This window comes from Fukomys damarensis, unplaced genomic scaffold (assembly GCF_012274545.1).
Source record: "Fukomys damarensis isolate Sample0158 unplaced genomic scaffold, DMR_v1.0_HiC HiC_scaffold_20, whole genome shotgun sequence".
NCBI classification, from domain to species: Eukaryota; Metazoa; Chordata; class Mammalia; order Rodentia; family Bathyergidae; genus Fukomys; species Fukomys damarensis.
The window spans coordinates 36594587-36612453 of NW_022900932.1; the positions used below are offsets into that span (position 1 = coordinate 36594587).

At 39.0% G+C, this 17867-nt stretch overlaps 1 protein-coding gene and 1 pseudogene across 7 annotated transcripts in view; one reads left to right on the forward strand and one right to left on the reverse strand.

Annotated features, from left to right (window-relative positions):
• The window catches only part of LOC104849758, a 7488-nt pseudogene extending 4235 nt beyond the window's left edge, over positions 1-3253 (forward strand).
• Positions 3254-9830: 6577 nt separating this feature from the next.
• Positions 9831-17867, reverse strand: part of Sgms1 (sphingomyelin synthase 1) — a 287590-nt gene continuing 279553 nt past the window's right edge. For all 7 annotated transcript variants that reach the window (XM_010606276.3, XM_010606275.3, XM_033766634.1 and 4 more), the window contains 3 exons: positions 15339-15492; positions 11718-11884; positions 9831-10646 (listed from right to left, as the gene is read on the reverse strand). In XM_010606276.3, the coding sequence (XP_010604578.1) occupies positions 10467-10646; positions 11718-11884; positions 15339-15492 (501 nt within the window). In that variant the 3' untranslated portion in view covers positions 9831-10466. The remainder of the gene's footprint in view (positions 10647-11717; positions 11885-15338; positions 15493-17867) is intronic.

Genomic DNA, 17867 nt, shown 5'->3' on the forward strand with positions numbered 1-17867 from the left:
CTCTCTCTTCTTCTCTCTCCTCTCTCCCTAACCTGCCTTCCCTAATAAAATCTCCTGTAGGACCTCTTAGTGTGTGGCCTAGTTGTTGAGCATCGCTGTGCCTCTACATTGGTGTCAGAAGTGGGATCTGGGATGGCTGGTGCACTGACGTAAGGTCAGAGACCTGAAACCCAAGACCCCTGACTCTCTGACTGGCCCACCCGAAGTCTGTGACCATCTTCCCTGATGCCATCCTTGCAAACAACACCAGCACGGTTGATCCCATCGCCCCCAGACTTTTGGGTAAGTCCCCTCATGACAGTCTAGAGTGTTGGGGGGACTTGGACTCAGGTGACCAGGACAGAGACTCACCCAAGGCATGAGCCGGGTACCAGGCCTCACGTCTTTCATCCATTGTGAGCCTCCGGGAGGCTCACTGGGACAAGTCCGGGACTTGCCCATTCTGCCCCCACCTCTCTTGGGATGCCTCAAGAATGTGGTATGGCCCTCCATTTCAGAATCCCTCTTTATGGTACAGACCTCTCCATCTGGATTCTGGGTCTCCATTTCTAGATTCAGAATCTAGAAGCCAAGCCGGTCCCAAGAGACATCTTGGGACTCGGACTTCACCTTCATTGTCTCATTCCTGGTCACTATGGGCTTTGGGTCTTCCACACCTGTGAACTCTCCCTTGGGGTGCTTGCTTTGAAATCTGGAGGGCTTAAACCTAAAACCTGAATGGCTAATATGCCTATCCACTAAAATCTGGCCTCAATATAAGTTAGGTAATCAAAATGTGTAGCTGCCTAATGACTCACTTAAACCTGGTCTGATTCGGGGACCTTTATAACTTTTGTGAGTGTCAAGAAAAATGATCATAGATTCCATATGTTCAGAGCTTTTTTTTTTTGTACTGGGGATTGAACTCGGGTCCTTGCGCTTGCAAGGCAGGCCACTGAACCGCTGAGCTAAATCCCCGGCCCCAATTCTGGGCTTTTCTTATCTCCACAGCCAGCTCTCTCTCTTTGCCCTCTGACTCAAAAGCAGCCTCCCCTCCCCAAACTTTTAGTGACAGGATATCTCTGCTTCTACTTCTCTTTGTTTGAACTCTTCAGACCAGATCATCAGGCTGCCTCCTCCTTATCTCAGAAACCAACCCCATACCTCAGCCTCCTCCTCTGGCCTCCTCCTCTCCTCCCACTCCCCCGCATCTCTACTTCACCTCCCTCCTCTCCATCTTCCTGGACTCTACCTTCTGCACCTGCTCCAAATCTACCCTCATTCTTTAAGGTTAATCCTGTGACTTTCATCAAATAATTTCAGAACAACCCAGCCTAGGAGCTGCTTAAGCTTCTGCTCTGTGGCAATCAGCTGCTAATGAAAAATAGTTTTGGTCCTAGAACAACTGCTTGCCAAGTCTGCTGTTTTTCATGGGGTAAACTTCCCTCTCTTAAAAAATGTGACATTGCTGCAGGCAAATCCCAGTGTTTCCCCTTTAAAGGAGGTCCAACTCCCTCCTCCTCCACTTGAGTTGCTAAAATCACAAGTGTGGAGGAGGTGGGGACAAAAACAGAATTGTTTAGCTTTACTACACTGGAGGAACAGGACTTGCACTATCAGAAAGAACTAACACTGCAAACCAGAATAACTACAACTGTGCTTTACTAGATATCAAAGGATTTTACAAGGAAAATCAAGTTAAAAATTTTAACTATTTGATAAATGTATCTTTGTTTTAATCTGAATTAAATTTAATTGGTTTGCTTAAAACACTTCTTATGCATTACAAATTCTTAAATTGTGATTAGAGGGAAGACCTTGGGTTTAATTCCCTGTTCTGCAAAAATATATAAATAAAAATAAAAAATACATTACAAAATATACAAACTAAAGTAAGAATCAGAATAAGGGTTTTGGCCATGGCCACCCTTAGGAGCCACCGGCCCTGGACGACACTGCAGGCTGCCGCCTAGGTTCAGGGAAATTTTGGATTGTTTAATAATCATGGATCCCAAGTACAGCAACAACAGCAAAGAAATATTTCACTGCATGAATACATGAGTATGGAATTGCTGCAAGAAGCTGGTGTCTCCTTTCCCAAAGGATATGTGGCAAAGTCAGCAGATGAAGCTTATGCGATTGCCAAAAACTTAGGTCCCAGAGATGTTGTGGTAAAGGCACAGGTGTTAGCTGGTGGTAGAGGAAAAGGAACATTTGAAAGTGGCCTCAAAGGAGGAGTGAAGATAGTTTTCTCTCCAGAAGAAGCAAAAGCTGTTTCTTCACGGATGATTGGGAAAAAGTTGTTGACCAAGCAAACTGGAGAAAAGAGCAGAATATGCAATCAAGTTTTGATTTGTGAGTGAAAATACCCCAGGAGAAAATACTACTTTGCAATAACAACAGAAATGTCATTTCAAGGTCCTGTATTAATAGGAAGTTCTCAAGGTGATGTTAACATTGAGGAGGTTGCTGCCGAGACTCCTGATGCTATAAAGAACCTGTTGATGCTGTAGAAGGCATCAAAAAGGAACAAGGTATCCTGCTTTCACAGAAGATTGATTTCTACCTAATACTGTGGATTCTGCAGCAGAAAATATGGTCAAGCTTTATAACCCTTTTATGAAATAGGCTGCAACATGGTATAAATAAATCCAATGGTAGAAGATTCAGATGGAGCTGTGCTTTGTTTGGATACAAAGATCAATTTTGATTCAAATTCAGCCTATCATCAAAAGAAAATCTTTGATCTTCAGGACTGGACCCACAAAGATGAAAGGGACAGAGATGCAGCTAAGGCAAATCTCAACTATATTGGCCTTGATGAATATAGGCTGTCTAGTAAATGGTGCTGGTTTGGCTATAGCCACAATGGCTATAATAAAACTTCATGGAGGGATTCCAGCCAACTTCCTTGATGTTGGTGGTGGTGCCACGGTTCATCATAACAGAAGCATTTAAGCTTATCACTTGAGATAAAAAGGTACTGGCTATTCTGTTCAACATGTTTGGAGGAATCATATGATGTGATGCTATTGCACAGGGTATAGTCAAGGCAGTAAAAGACTTGGAAATTAAAATACCTGTTGTGATATGGTTACAAAGTACATGACTTCATGATGCCAAGGCACTGACAGAAGAGAGTGGGCTTTAAATTCTTGCTTTGATGACTTGGATGAAGCTGCCAAAGTGGTTGTAAAGCTCTCTGAAGTAGTGACCTTAGCCAAGCAAGCCCATGTAGATGTGAAATTTCAGTTGCCAATCTGATCTGAGAACCCAATGGATGGCTGAAGGTGTTAAATCTTTGAAAATACTATGTTCTGTATTGTTCTTTTCCTTTCTAGTGTATGGAGATTTTAACTGTCATATAGGCACACGGACCTTTAAAATCATTTGTTCTGCATTTAATTCTGTGTTCAGAACCATCTATGTAAAGTATATATGCTACAGGTATCCAGTTTCTTTTTTACATCCATCTTTTTGGCTTCTGCAGAAGGTCACTTACAGTGCATCTGTTTACTGTTTGATACAAAACTCTTCATTGATAAGATTCCTATAAATAAAATAAATATGAAGATAAAGCTTTATTCTTTAGTATTAAAATATATTATATCTAATAACTAGCCTCATTAGTAGTGTATTAAAACAATTATTTTATGTAAGAAGTGGTTCTCTTCAGTACCAAATACATACAAGATGTATCAATCACTATTTATAAACAGAGCTTTTCAAACACTCCTCAGAAGATTCTGTCTTTTAAGCATTTCAGTGAAGTAATTTATTAATCATTTGAATGAATGTTGGTTTAATCATTACACACCCCTGATAACTGCAAGTTTTTTCATGATTCTGTGGTATTAAACACTGATAGGTCTATATAAAAGTTAATAACAACTTGGCAAACAAAATTTAAAATGTCAATGTATGTTAATAAAAATTTCCCAATGTGAAAAAAAAGAATCAGAATGAGATGTAGATATGACCCAGATGCTAGAATTACCAGCATATTTTAAATACATGAAATTAATGTGATAAGGGCTCTATGAGAATACATGACACTCGAGATATGAGTAATTTAAGTAGACCAATGGAAAATTTAAGAGCCCCCCAAAATGCTGGAAATTTTAAGTGCTGTAATCAAAATGAAGAATGCCTTTGATGATCATCACTAGGACAGATATGGCCAAAGACCTGGTAAATCTGAGAAGTCAATAGAAATCTCAAACAAAAACAAAAAAATAATGAAGGAACAGAACAGGTAAGAATTGTAGGTAATTTCAAAAGGTAAACCATATCATAATGAAAGAAAAACTAGAGAAGAAACATTTGAAATACTAGTGGCTGAAAATTCCCCAAATTAATAACAGACATCAAAGTACAGATTTAAGAAGCTCAGGGAAAGCAAAAGTAATACCAAGAAAAACATCTACATATAGGTTTGTCATACTCAAACTGCAGAAACCAGACAAAGATAAAATTTTGGAAGAACCTATAGAAAAATAACTCAGTAGCTAGAGGAACAAAGATAAAATTTCAGCATACCTCATTTGAGAAACTAGGTAAGCAAGAAAGTAGAACGAAACATTTAAAGCACTGCAAAAATCAAGCAAGAAACCTATTATTCTATAGCTAGCAAAGTTATCTTCAAAATTAAAGGAGAAATAAATACTTTCTCAAACAAAAATTGAAAGAATTCACATCAACCAACCTAAAATTCCTGTTCTGAGGAATGGGATTTTTTTTTTTTTTGGCAGAATGAAAATGACAGCTGATACTTCAGTCTACTTAAAAAGCATCAGAAAAGACATAAACGAAGATAAACAAAACCTTTTCTTTTTTCTTTCTTTTTTTTTTTTTTACTGGGGATCAAACTCAGGATCTTGTGCTTGAGAGGCAGGTAAAGGCACCACTGAGCTAAATCCCCAGCCCTATTTTTCTTATTCTTAATTAACCTATAAGATAAGTACTGTTTAAAACAATAAAACAATTGTTTATAACAATAACAACATATCAGGTGATTATTGCACATGGATAAAGGAAATGAGTCAGAGCAATGTTATATAGGGATGGGAAGGAGGAACTGAGAATATACTGTTATACAGTACCCACTACACTCCAGACAAGCTTAGTTTAGGTACATTATAAATGTATATTGTAGACTCTAGGAAACCATATTTTTCTTTCATTTGATTTTCTGATCAGGTTTCACTGTGTTGCCCAAGATGGCTTTGAACTCCTAGTCTGAAGGGATCCACCTCAGCCTCCTAAGTAGCTAGGACCACAGGTGTGCACCACCTCACATGGCTTAAAGTGTGCATATACACAAGTATGCCAACATGTATACACATAAATGCATAAATGTATGTGCACACATTTGTATGTATATGTATATATGTGCATACATTTGTATGTATATGTATATATGTACATACGTGTGGTTTTGGTGTGCTGGGGACTGAACCCTACTAAGGTGCAGCCTCAGGGCTTTCTGAGACAGGGCCTCCCTAAACTTTCCAGGCTGGCCTTAAATTCATGTTCTTCCTACCTCAGCCTCTCAAGTAGTTGGAACTACAGTTGTGTGCCCCTGTGCCTGGCCTGCCTTAAATATTTCTTAGAAAGAAGTACAACTAGCATTCTAAGAGAAAATGGATCATAAAATGTTTAAAACGAGGAAGATAAAAATGGGGGGGCGGGCATAGAACAAAAGCAACAAATAGAAGAGCACAAACATGGTTAGCATTCACTGAATTATCTAATGACAAGAATCACTTAATTTCCTTCTAACTTATACTCTGAACTAGGAGACTGTCTAAGTATTTCAAGGTGCTAACAAGTAGAATATCTAATTGAGTTCAAAGAAAGTTTCCTCCATCAGGAGAAAAAAAATAAAGATATTAATATCAAGTGATTCAAGCAGCATGTTTCTGTTTGCAAACAATTTGGTTCACAAACAAAAAGCATTTGGCAAAATGTTGCTTTTCTGTTCACAAACTCCACATCAGGTGACATACATGACCACAGCAATCTTCCCTACACAAACAAATGCAGCCAGCCATCTTCTCCAATATTGTAAACTGAGTTATCACTATACTTAACAAACTGATCAGTTTTGATAAAGCGCTTGTGATACAAATGAAGCACACAATTAGAAACTGGCAAAATTCTCTCCCACCTCGTGGTGTGAATTCGGTGCCACTCAGACCATAGTTTAGTCATCATACTTAGTGTTCCCGTCATAGGTAGATTTCTCTGACTATAGGTGCTGACAGCAGTTTATGAAAGTGTCTTAGTTACTTTCTTGTCACTGGGACACAATATCTGACACCCATGAGTTAAAGAAGGAAAGGTTTATGCTATTTTATTTTGGCTCACGGCTCGTAGAAGTTAAGTCTATAGTTAGCTGGCTGCAATGCAGGGCAACAGAGGAGAAACAGCTCATGGAATGGCAGGCAGGAAGCAGCGAAAGATCAAGAGAAGGGAGGGAGATAGACCCTCTGGGTCATGTGGAAGTGACCCAACTCCTCTGACCAGGCCTCATCTCTTGACATCACACCCAGCCATAAACTCATCAGTGGACAAATCCTCTGAGGATTTACACCCAGTGCTCCAGTCACCCGCTGAAAGCCCCATGTGAGCACATGAGGCCTTGGGGAACTGCTCCCTATAAACCGTATCAGAAAGCTAACAGTACCGGAGGGGGCAGGTGGGAATTTGGACCCAACTGGACTTTCACCTCTTACCAGCTGCATGCCTCAGGCAAGTTATTTGATACATTTGAGTAACTTTGGTTGATTCACATGTAAAATGTGGCTGTGTGGGTTACCAAGCTAATACATAAAAAGTGCCTAGCTTGTAAATTGAAATGGAATGAATGGAAAGTATTGCCGAGGGCTTTGTAGCTTCCCAAACTAAAGGCCAAAACTGGTATGTGTGTATGGTTGTACTGCAGTTTCCCAAAATACAAGATTCGTCTCTGTCCTTTGACATTTGTAGGTGAGGAAAGACACAGGGCAAATCAAATCACATCAATTCAGTGAGGCAGGCATGGGAACCACCAGCAAGTGGATTTTCTAGAATGTATAACGCGTGTAAACTCATATTCATTAATTTTTAAATATATTTCAACTTTTTTAGTTAAAAAATCTTACCATGTGCAGCAATTCATTTACACTTATTTTCCCTTTTAATATGCAGCGCTTGGCCATGGTCATCAAAAGCTATAGCTATTAAATGTGCGCCTAGCCTAGAACTTCACTCTGGCGTTAGAGCACATCACATTTCCTCTGTCTAACCCAGAAATCCAAAGCTCCTGGTAGGACAGTCAACTTTCACATCTTGTTTGTGGCACTGGAGACTGGGTGCTCTACCTACTAAGCTACATCCCCAGGCCCTTGTATTTTTTATTTGGAAACAGCACAGCGGGGTTGTGCTGAGTAGCCTAGGCTGGCCTCAGACCTCCTATCCTTCTGCCTCATGCTCCCCAGCAGCCTAGATTATAGATGTGTGCCATTATGCCCGGTTCACACCTTTCTTCTTCACAAGAATAGTCACGTTTTCCCTTTGAGTTTCTGTTACCAATGGTTATCAAAGAACTATACTACTGTTTCTCACTTCAGATTTGCATTTTCCTTTCGACCTAAACTAGAAAAGTATCAATTTAGTGAATTAAAAATAGTTTGAAGTTATCTGATTCTTCTTTAAAATTTTATTTTTTATTTGTTTATTAGTACCTTTTAGGTATACAATATGATGACATTCATGATCAGGAGTTTGTACCTCTGCGTGATACATCTTGGCTCTTATTTTTTCCCCATTCCCCTGCCCTCCCCCCAACCCCGCCACCACTTCATATTTACAGAGACTTTTGCTTCCATTTTTTTTCTTATTGTTTTTTCCTCCCCTCACCACTTCCCCTTTTCTTCCTATTTCACATTATCTGTTATATATTTTGGTATTCATTTACACTTTTAGTTTCCTCAAAAAGCTAGGATTAGAGGTCCTATTTGACCCATCTATTCCCCTGCTGGGTATCTTCCCAAAAGGATTAAAAGAATCCTACCACAGTGATATACGCCCACTCATGTTTATAGCAACACAATTTGTAATAACTAAATCTTGGAAACAACTCAAATGCCCATCAACTGGAGACTGGATAAAGATTGTGTGTGTGTGTGTGTGTGTGTGTGTGTGTGTGTGTGTGTGTGTTTTTTAAAAATAATATTTGTTTTAATGGAATACTATTCAGCCATAAAGAATGAGAAACTGGAGACATTTATAACTAAATGGATACACATTGAGGCCATACTCTTAAGTGAAATAAATAGGACACACAAGTGTAAATACTGAATAATTTCTCTGGTCTGATTCTTCTTATGTAGTCCAAAAATACTATCTGTACAGGTAACTAAAGATAAGAGTACTTTTAAGAAATCTCAAGGAAACAATAAGTAGATGACTTACTAAGTGTTATGGTCTCGTATTGAGACTTCTCCCCGGAACCTCGTGCAGTGATAGGTGGGGCTTTTGTAGAGGTGGCTGGTGTAGAGTGTGTGACACTGGGATGGATTCATGGTGCAATGCTAGGCTCAAGGGCACTAGGATTAAGGGTTTGAGGGCTACCTGCCTAAGTAGTCTGGATAAGATATAAGGGATAGAAAGAGCTGTGGTTGTCCCTTGTAGCTCTGCTACCCTCTGCCCACCATGAACTGTTTCTTCTCTGCCATGTGCCACCCTGCTTTGGAGCCAGCTGATTATGGACTGAAACCTATACAAACTGTGAGCTAAACAAACCTTTCCTCCTAAACTCTGGGCATTGGATATTTTGTCTCAGCAATATTTTGTCTTAGACACTAAGACTCCATGTCTAACTCAGTGAAGGAATCTTGAAACTCTATTTTCTATCTTGTTTTTATGACTTTTGTGAAGCATGTGAACACATTAGCAATAAGAGCCATTTATTTGAAGTATCTATTTTTATTAAAAAGTGCATTTTGATTAATTTATGATCTAGGTAAGCTGTAAGGTATAAGTATACTCTCTGGAATAATAACTTTACAAAGATTTAAAACAAACAAAAGTTTAAAAGCCTTTTTATTTCCTTCACCATTATTGTTTTACAATACAAATATCACTTTGTGAATACACAAAAAAACCCTACAGTAGATAATTCTGCTGCACGTAAAATACAGAATGGATATATATATATACTTCTTCATTCTTAAAAAACTATTTTGTTCTCCACATTGGCAAGTATAGAAGAGAATACTTCCCCAAACATACATGTTAGGAGTAAAACTTAAGAGTTACATGCAGTTTCTGCACAAATATATTTTAAAGAAATAGATCTCTTTTGTTGTAGACCAACAAAATTGTCATGAGAGTATGGGTAACAATTTGTAGCTTTCAAGTTTTAGGTAAGTGATCATTTTCAAAACTCTCTTTAAAAAAAGATATTCATGGCTGTTTTCAAAGAGTAGTTAAAATCAAACTACCAAATAGATGATAAAATAATTTAAGTGGTACATGTCATTGCTACTTGCTCACAATATGTGAACAAGTTCTGATTCTAATAAACATCCCCATTCTTTAAATCAAAGCAATTTTAAAACCATAAGCAGTCTTCTGATTGAATTTAGCTATAAACGCAAAAATTTTGTAGTGTATACATATGTTTATATTTTTGTGGAATTACTTTATTTTAAATAAAAACATTTAAGATCGCCTACAAACCATACAATCAAGACAAGAAAGGCACTAGAAACATAGACACATTTCTCTCCCAAGAAGCATTTTACATTTTAACTCTCTTCTCTCTGACATGTAAAAATCTTTAAATTTGGTTTTCATAACATCGTTTTGAAAAATAAAGTTAGGAAATACTTAGAAAATCACTTTATAACAGATTTTTTTTCTCTCTTTTGGACACACCATCTCTGTTGATTTTACAAAATCCAAAGTTACCAAACCTCTCTGTGTCTGTGACTTTTATTTGAACATTGGTGCAACAGGCAGGAAGATTTCAGAATTGAACCCCATTCAGGTACTTAGAAACCTTCATAGAGACATCTGCTAGAAAATGGCTTACAGCCCAATCTTTGGGGCAAGCGATATGAAAAGTATGTTTTCCCAAGAAAATAATATGCTTTATTTCCAGATATGACTGGAAAGACCAGAACTTAATGATATAAAAGCTTACATTTATACTGCTGCTTCATATACAAAGGAACATGGTGGCTGCGGGTAATGTAAATCCCAAATTTATGAACAGAAAATGTGTACAGTGCATGATAAGTTAAATTTTCTTTATTGTTGTCCAGCGCAGGTCCTTTGGAGAGAAAAAAAGATCACAGTGCTGACCAGGTAACTCAATAGGTTAAGTCAAGGTAACTGTTGAAAGATAATAGAATTAGGGAGGTGTTTATTTTATGGCATCTTCTCTCATGGAGTTCTTAGCACTTGGGACAGTTTCTCACTCCCCCATTGTACAGCTGTTATGTGTCGTTCACCAGCCGGCTGTATTTAACTTGCTTACTGAGGTGGACTACGGGCCAGGGAAAAGGCCAGTGGTAAGATCGAGGTACAATTCCTTGGACATTCTTTTCAAAGTACTGAAATGGCCTGTACCACCACACCCTGGCCAGGAGGTTCATCTGGGAAGCTTCCTTTAGCACCTAAAATAACAAAGAAACAAACAAATTTTTCTCACTCTCTTTTTGCTTTTATTTCAAGTACTTTTCATGCTAAAATTCACAAAGGAAAGCCAGGCATGACTGCATGCCTGTAATTCCAGCACTCAGGATGATCACAAGTTTGAGGGCAGCCTGGGCCACATAGTGAGTGCAAGGTCAGCCTCAATTACAAAGCAATATCCTGTTTAAAAAAAAAATTTATAAGTGACTCAGACTTGCCCCATGTCCACCACATATCCCAATTTCACTCTCAGATCACCATTCCGTCCTTCGTACACATTGGCAAAGTGGGCCACACCCAGCTGTAAACCAAACAATCTCTATGTGGACAGGGCAAAAACTTATGACTCAGTCATCTATTGTTTCTCAATAAATACCCTTTTATCAATATCAATAACTTTTTTTTTTGGTACCAGGGATTGAACTCAGGATCATACACTTACAAGGTAGGCAGCAGCACCACTGAGCTAAATCCCTGGCCCTCCAGTTAACTTTTTATTCATTCTTCTATATAGTAAATAGAAAGACCATTGAGCTGGTGATAGGGCCCAGAGTAATGGGAAGTGGGTAGGAATGTAAATTAAGCAATGGGAAGACACAGCTCAGATAATATTTTTCATAGACAATGGTAGTGTGGTACTTGCTTTAGAAGGAAACAATATTCTGTATCACCCCGTCTCCCCCAAGTACTGGTGATTCAACCCAGAAGCACTATACCACTATGCTACATCCACAGCCCTTTTTATGTTTTATTTTGACCAAAGTTTTTCTAAGTTGTTCCAGCTGGGCTCTAACTCGGGATTCTCCCAAGCAGCTAGACTATACAACCATGGGTATGTGTCACCATGTCCAGCTCCTATGTCATTAAACTAGCACCCTTTTTCATTTTGATTCTGAATATCAGTATCACAAGAGACAGAAGAATCTTAGTCCACTGCCCACTAAGAAAAAGAAACTTAAGACATCTGTAGATTCCTTGCTCCTCTCCCCTGCTCAAGCCAGCAGCACCATCAGGGAGTACAAGAACTAAAGTCAAATGGGGACAGAACTCACTTGCTGATTGGCCATTGTGTGATACCACCAGAAGAGTCGTGTGGTGATGTAATATGCCACTACCACGTCCACAGTGTAGTGGTCATGCGCTAAGAGAATACAGAAGATTCCAACGACGCTGAGCAGCCAGCAAATCCAGTGATACCACCAGAGTCGTCGAGGTGAATCTGAAAAAGAGGAGAAACTGGAAATAGTCCTATGATCCAAAGACACGAAGAGCACTCAACTGTGCTTCTACTGTATACAGTACTTCTGAGTTCAATCTCCTTACATCTTTCCTTCTGAAAACCAATCTTGTGGGATAGTAAATCTTTGGGGTCTTATTTATCAGTAACCAAGGTTACAAGAGCTGTCTATAAAGTGATTTTTTTCTAGCAATAACAGTTATTGCAGTAAGTCCCCAACTTACAAACATTCAAGTTGCAAACTTTCACAGATACTAACTGACCTCACATTACAAACATCTGTAGATGTGAACAAGTCATGGAAATGGCTCCCATGTCCACCAGACATTGTCACAGTTGTGCTGTTGTGTGCTCCCTATACAGTATGACAGTGGATAGCAGTACAGGGCTCAGTCATGGCCAGGATGACCGGAAGAAAGATGAAAAGCGGTGGTGATATGAAGGGGACTGGTAGGCAACACAGCACAAAGCAATATGCACTGTGCATTTGTGTCAAAGGTGTATAAGACTCACTTTAACAGACGTATGAATGAATCTGACTTACCAACATTCTCCAAGGCCAGAAGTCATTCGTACATCAGGGACTTACTATACTTGATTCATACAATCACAAATACAGTTTACAAGATGAGTCTAATCAAAAAGGTCAGATTAATGGATTACGCTTCATTCTAAATATTTAATTAATATTTGATACTTATTAACTTACATCTTTGTAATTTGGTGTTAATGCGATCTACCAGTGATGGCAAATCTTTTAGAGCTTGAGCACCCAAACTGCAACCCCAAACCCACTTATTTATCACACAAAGTGCTAAAACTGCAATTAAAGCTCTATACTCGGGTTTTAGTTTAGAAAAAACAACTGTTACTTGATGCTCAACTGCTGAGGCAGCTTGGCCTGCCTGCTGACAGAGAGGGCTCTGCGTGCCCACTGTGGCACATCTGCCATAGGTTTGCCAACACTGCTCTGTACAAAAACTCAATTTCTTGGTCCACAGATCTTTATATACAGATTACACAGTTATAATTAATTTAACCACTGATTTATTTTCCAATTTCTGCATCTATACACTAATCTAAGCTTTTGAGATTTTTGTTTCTCAAATACAAACGGCTAGAGGATCAAATGTCTCCCAAAAGGTAGAACACTATGCGTCATATTACGGGAGAAGGTTCAGATTTTTCTTGGATTCCAAAGAGGTCCAAAAACCACTCACTCATTCAGTCAATATCCTCTGAGCATTATGTCAGGGACAGGCACTGCTCTGGGTATCTTGATGAATGAACAAAGCAGGCAGAGTCTGCCTCTGTGGGTAGAGTCCCTCCTAAGAGGGAAGAAAGACAAGACTATAATCACAATAATTTGTATACTGTATCAGGGATAGCAAAAGCTATGGAAAAATAAAATATAGGTAAGCAGGATAAGAGGTTCAGAAGTGAAGGGCAATTTGCAAATTTAAATAGAGTATGGTGAGGGTGGGAGCATAACCTAGTAATACCTGTACTTGATACTTTAACAATACAAGTATCAGCTATTATTATTTCTGTGCAACTCTGTTCACAAAGATTTAAGTTAAATAATTTTTCCTAGAGTCACAGAGCTAAGAAGTGATAGTATCAGGATTCAAACTCAGGGTTTTGTGACTCAAGGCCTCTGTGTTTCCCAATTTGGCACAATGCCTTAATATGGAGAAATATAAGCCTTGACATAATTAAAAGATCTCAGGTATTAACCAGCAGGGGGCAGGAATCCACCTGTACTTAGCCCCAAGGCTCCCATTTTCCACATTTGGTTACATCCAGTATAATGGCTATATAATGCCTGTGGATCTTCAACAAATCCTGGTAGAATTCACTATATCTGATCACATACTAACTTCAAGTAGAATATCTACTCTTCCCTCTCTCTCATTGCCCTCTGGCATATTTTCTGTTCTTTGGTCTTGTATTTTAAGTTTCTAAGATGAGAACTGAGCTTGTATCCACTCTGCCACCCCTCTCCTCTACTCCCACAATCTATCCATGTAATTTGTTGACTCTTTTGTATATTAAAGTCTCTCAGTATCCTTCACTTCTCTCCATCCCTGATGCTATCATGGTAGTTCAAGCCATCACTATCTCTTTCTTTGGTTATAGTGGCAGCCAATCACCTAACTGATCTCCTGGTCTCTAGGATTGTCCCTTTCCAGTCCAACTTGCAAGCTGCTGCAAGAGTATGATCTCTAAAGAACAAATAAGATGGCACTGTTCCATTGGTCTTAACACTGTAATAAGCACTTAATCTCCATGAGAGGGAAGTTCAGACTCCTGGGAGGCTCAGGGCACCCTCCCTGATCTGGTTCCTACCTATCGCTCCATTTTTACTTCTCATTACTCCCACTCTGATGTCCAACCTCTGAACTTCCAGAAAGTGTCAAACACTCCCTCTCAGATCACAACACACATCCCTCCTCGACGAAGCATAGCAGACTGGGTTTACTTACTGTTCTTCTTGAGAACTGATTGCATGATGCTTACTAGACTGGTTCTAACAGTAGAATATTAAGGACAATTGAATTTTCTATAAGTAGAGGAATGAATAAATAATTTGTGGTTCACTTTAGTACTGAAACACTAACAGCAGTTAAAATGAATGAACTTGTCAAAAACATAATCTGGAATAGAGAGACAGAAGACACATACATAGCATGATGTTATGTAAAATTTAAAAACCACAAAATAACAGAGAAATACAGAAACATGGAAAAAATAGAGGAAAATAAGAGGTGGATGGGGGTGAAAAAGTTTTAATCATATACTGTATTATAGTTTGTAAAAGGGTTATCAGAAGCTAATATGGCAAAATGCTAATATATTTTAAATTTGAACATTGTATATGGGCATCTATGATATTGTTTCTTTCACAATAAAATATTTTAAGTACTCTTCTTAAAAGAAATTTCCCATGTGGCATCTGTCTAACTCCTGCGCCTGTGGAGGTCTTTTTGAGGGGAGACGCAACACCAGACTTGTCATAGCACCCTCACCATACAGCATAGTGTTGAGTGCTTGAAAAAATGGCTGCTCAGTCAACACAGGATCTTTTCTCATCCACTCAGGTCTGACACTGGCTCTGTGTCCTTATGAGTTTTCCTCCTGCCTCTTTTACAGCAACTGTACCACTGACTTGTGACACACCTGCACACTCTGCAGGAAACTGCCTCTACCCCAGCACTACAGGAAACAAGAAACCCCCTCCAGAAGCATAGTTGCATCCTTCTGCCATTTCTTTAGGCATAGGCTGCATCCTAGGCAGGACGAGATGAGGTTGCCACCCTCTAATTTTTCCAGTCTGGCTTCAGCAGTCCTTCCATGAAATGTGGTTTCCCCAAGGCCCAGAGACCCTGGGAAATGTCAAGTGAGGAAAGTGTAATGGAGGATGTTACAGACTTACACTCTTTGATAAATAAGTAGGTGAGCGTTAGCATGACCGTGTGCCCGCTGTACAGATAGTCCCCACACATGTTGTGAGAGCCAGTGATAGACAAGCCACCTCCAGCAATCAGCTTCATTATTCTCCGCACTTGGGCTTCCCAGTCACCAAAAAGCTACCAAGAAAGGAGAGAACGAGATCATTAGCTCACGAGAGTATGACAGAATTATTATTTATAACAAGAATTAGACTTTATTAAGACATCGAAAATCCCTCCTAGGAAGTTGGCCTCCTCAGTGTTTACCATTCTGCAGGCAGTTTCTGGAAACAGTATGGTCCAACAGGTGAAGAATTTGGCTTCAGAACTTGCCCTACATGTCAGCATTTTTTCTAGTGCATTTCAGCAGATGTTCATTCAATTTTTTAAAATTACACAACAGAGAAAACTGATGGGACTGACTGATGTACCAAAGATTTGCTTTGGAAAAAGAAAATTTAAATCTTCTAGAAAAAATTGGAGATACATTTTGCCATGTTTGGTGTAGCAGACACTTGTCCTACCAATTTAGCTAAAGCACCCGAAGCCTGGGATAGTGAAATGAATGAAATAAAGGACTCAGTAAGATGTGCTATCATTCTTCTCAAAGTAAAAAACACTATGTAGTGTAGGAAAGGTAATACATTAACCTACTTGCCTCTGCTGCAAGACTGCAAAACTGGGCAGAGGATTTAGCTCAGTGGCACCACGCCTGCCTCACAAGCACAAGGTCCTGAGTTCAATCCCTGGTACTAAAAAAAAAAAAGAAAAGAAAAAAGGGCTGGGGATTTAGTTCAGTGGTTCTGCCACCTGCCTCGCAAACACAAGGTCCTGATTCCCCAGTACTGGGAAGAAAATAAAAGACTGAACCTTTAGAACACTGTCATCAAGAAGAGAGCTACTGCTAGTGAAGACACTAGGAACGAGGCTAGACAGAATAAACAGGTACTACACCTGCTTACTGACCTTAATTTGCTGTCAAATAAGATATGTGAATAACTGTATTTTATGTTTGTCAGCACTCTTAAATTCTAGTTGGTCAATTTAATTAACATGATCCCTTTTCAACATTTAACTGATAATATTCCAGCTTTGGGAAAAAACACATTTCATTCTAACTTTGTTTATAAAAAGTCATCTCAAAGTTTCTAGTTAAAGATGGCAGAATGCACAGACCATACAGAAGACAGGAATTTCAATTTAAAGAGATTTCTTTAGTGCCCAGCACAGAAGGAGAAAACTGGCCTACATGGCAAGGTTCACTGCCAGGGAGCTTCAGAAACTGGAGACTAAGAAGAGACACTAGAGCTTCTAGAGATTAAAAAGCAGCTTTAGATAAAGGATCATTAGAATTGAGACTTTTCTAAAGTGACACTGGAAAAACGGCTTTTAGGAAAATGCCTTCAAATTCTAAGGAATATGATTTCCAATTTAGAATTCTTGTTATAAATAAATTCAGTGTTAAACTAAAGCCTTCAAACACACACACACACAATTTTAAAGTATTTACCAGTATAAAGAAAGAGCAAAGTAAAGTATAGGAAATAGAAAATAGGAAGATAGAATTTTTGCAAAAGGGAGGGGCACCAAGAGATAGAGTGGGGGAGAAACAGGGGAGGGCAAGGGGAAGAAAAAGAAATGTGTTATGCAGTTACGCACTTGTACCAACTCCCCATGATGAATGTAATCACTATGTATTAATATATATATATATATATGCACACACACACTCACACACACACACACACACACACACACTTTTGGGCAGGAATTATAGAAAGTGTGTCTAGGACGCAAGTCAACAGAGAGAACACACAGCCTAGGACGCCAATGAAAGGTAAGGCCGTGAGCTAAGCGGGATGGTGAGCAGCCTAAAGTTCCCAGAGAAATGTCTCCAGAATGATGCAGATAAAACAGGCAATGGCTCTGATAGATCGAGAAAAGTGTCTTGCTTAGGGGTGAATAAGTACATAGAAAACTACTAATGCAAAAAACAAGGCAATTATTAACCCTACAAGAAACAAAACATTATGCAGAAAAGGAAGAGTAACTATAGCAACTACACGGTTTGGCTGTGAACAGCATTTATAGAACTGCAGTAATGTAGATCATAGATACTGAGATTAACAGTGGTCAGAAGACTACAGAGGGAAGACAAGAATACAGGTGATAAACAGGGGAATAGAGGAAGGAAGAAAAGCCACAGAAGGACACTGAATCCTTTGCACTCAAGAGATGTGAGAGTATACCCATAAAAAGACTGTGAAAAGAGTTAAAGATATAGGCCAAGGATTTAGCTCAGTGTTTCCTGCCTCACAAGCACAGTGACCTGAGTTCAATCCCTGATACCCTCCCAAAAAAAGAGAGTTAAAGATATGATAGTAAATGTCACAAGATTCAGCAGAAAGAATTAAAAGGAAGTAGGAAAAGGGGCTAAAAGTCATTCAGGGCCAGATTATTGTTTCTCATAACATGATTAGTAGAACAATTTCACTTTTTTTTTTTTTTTTTTT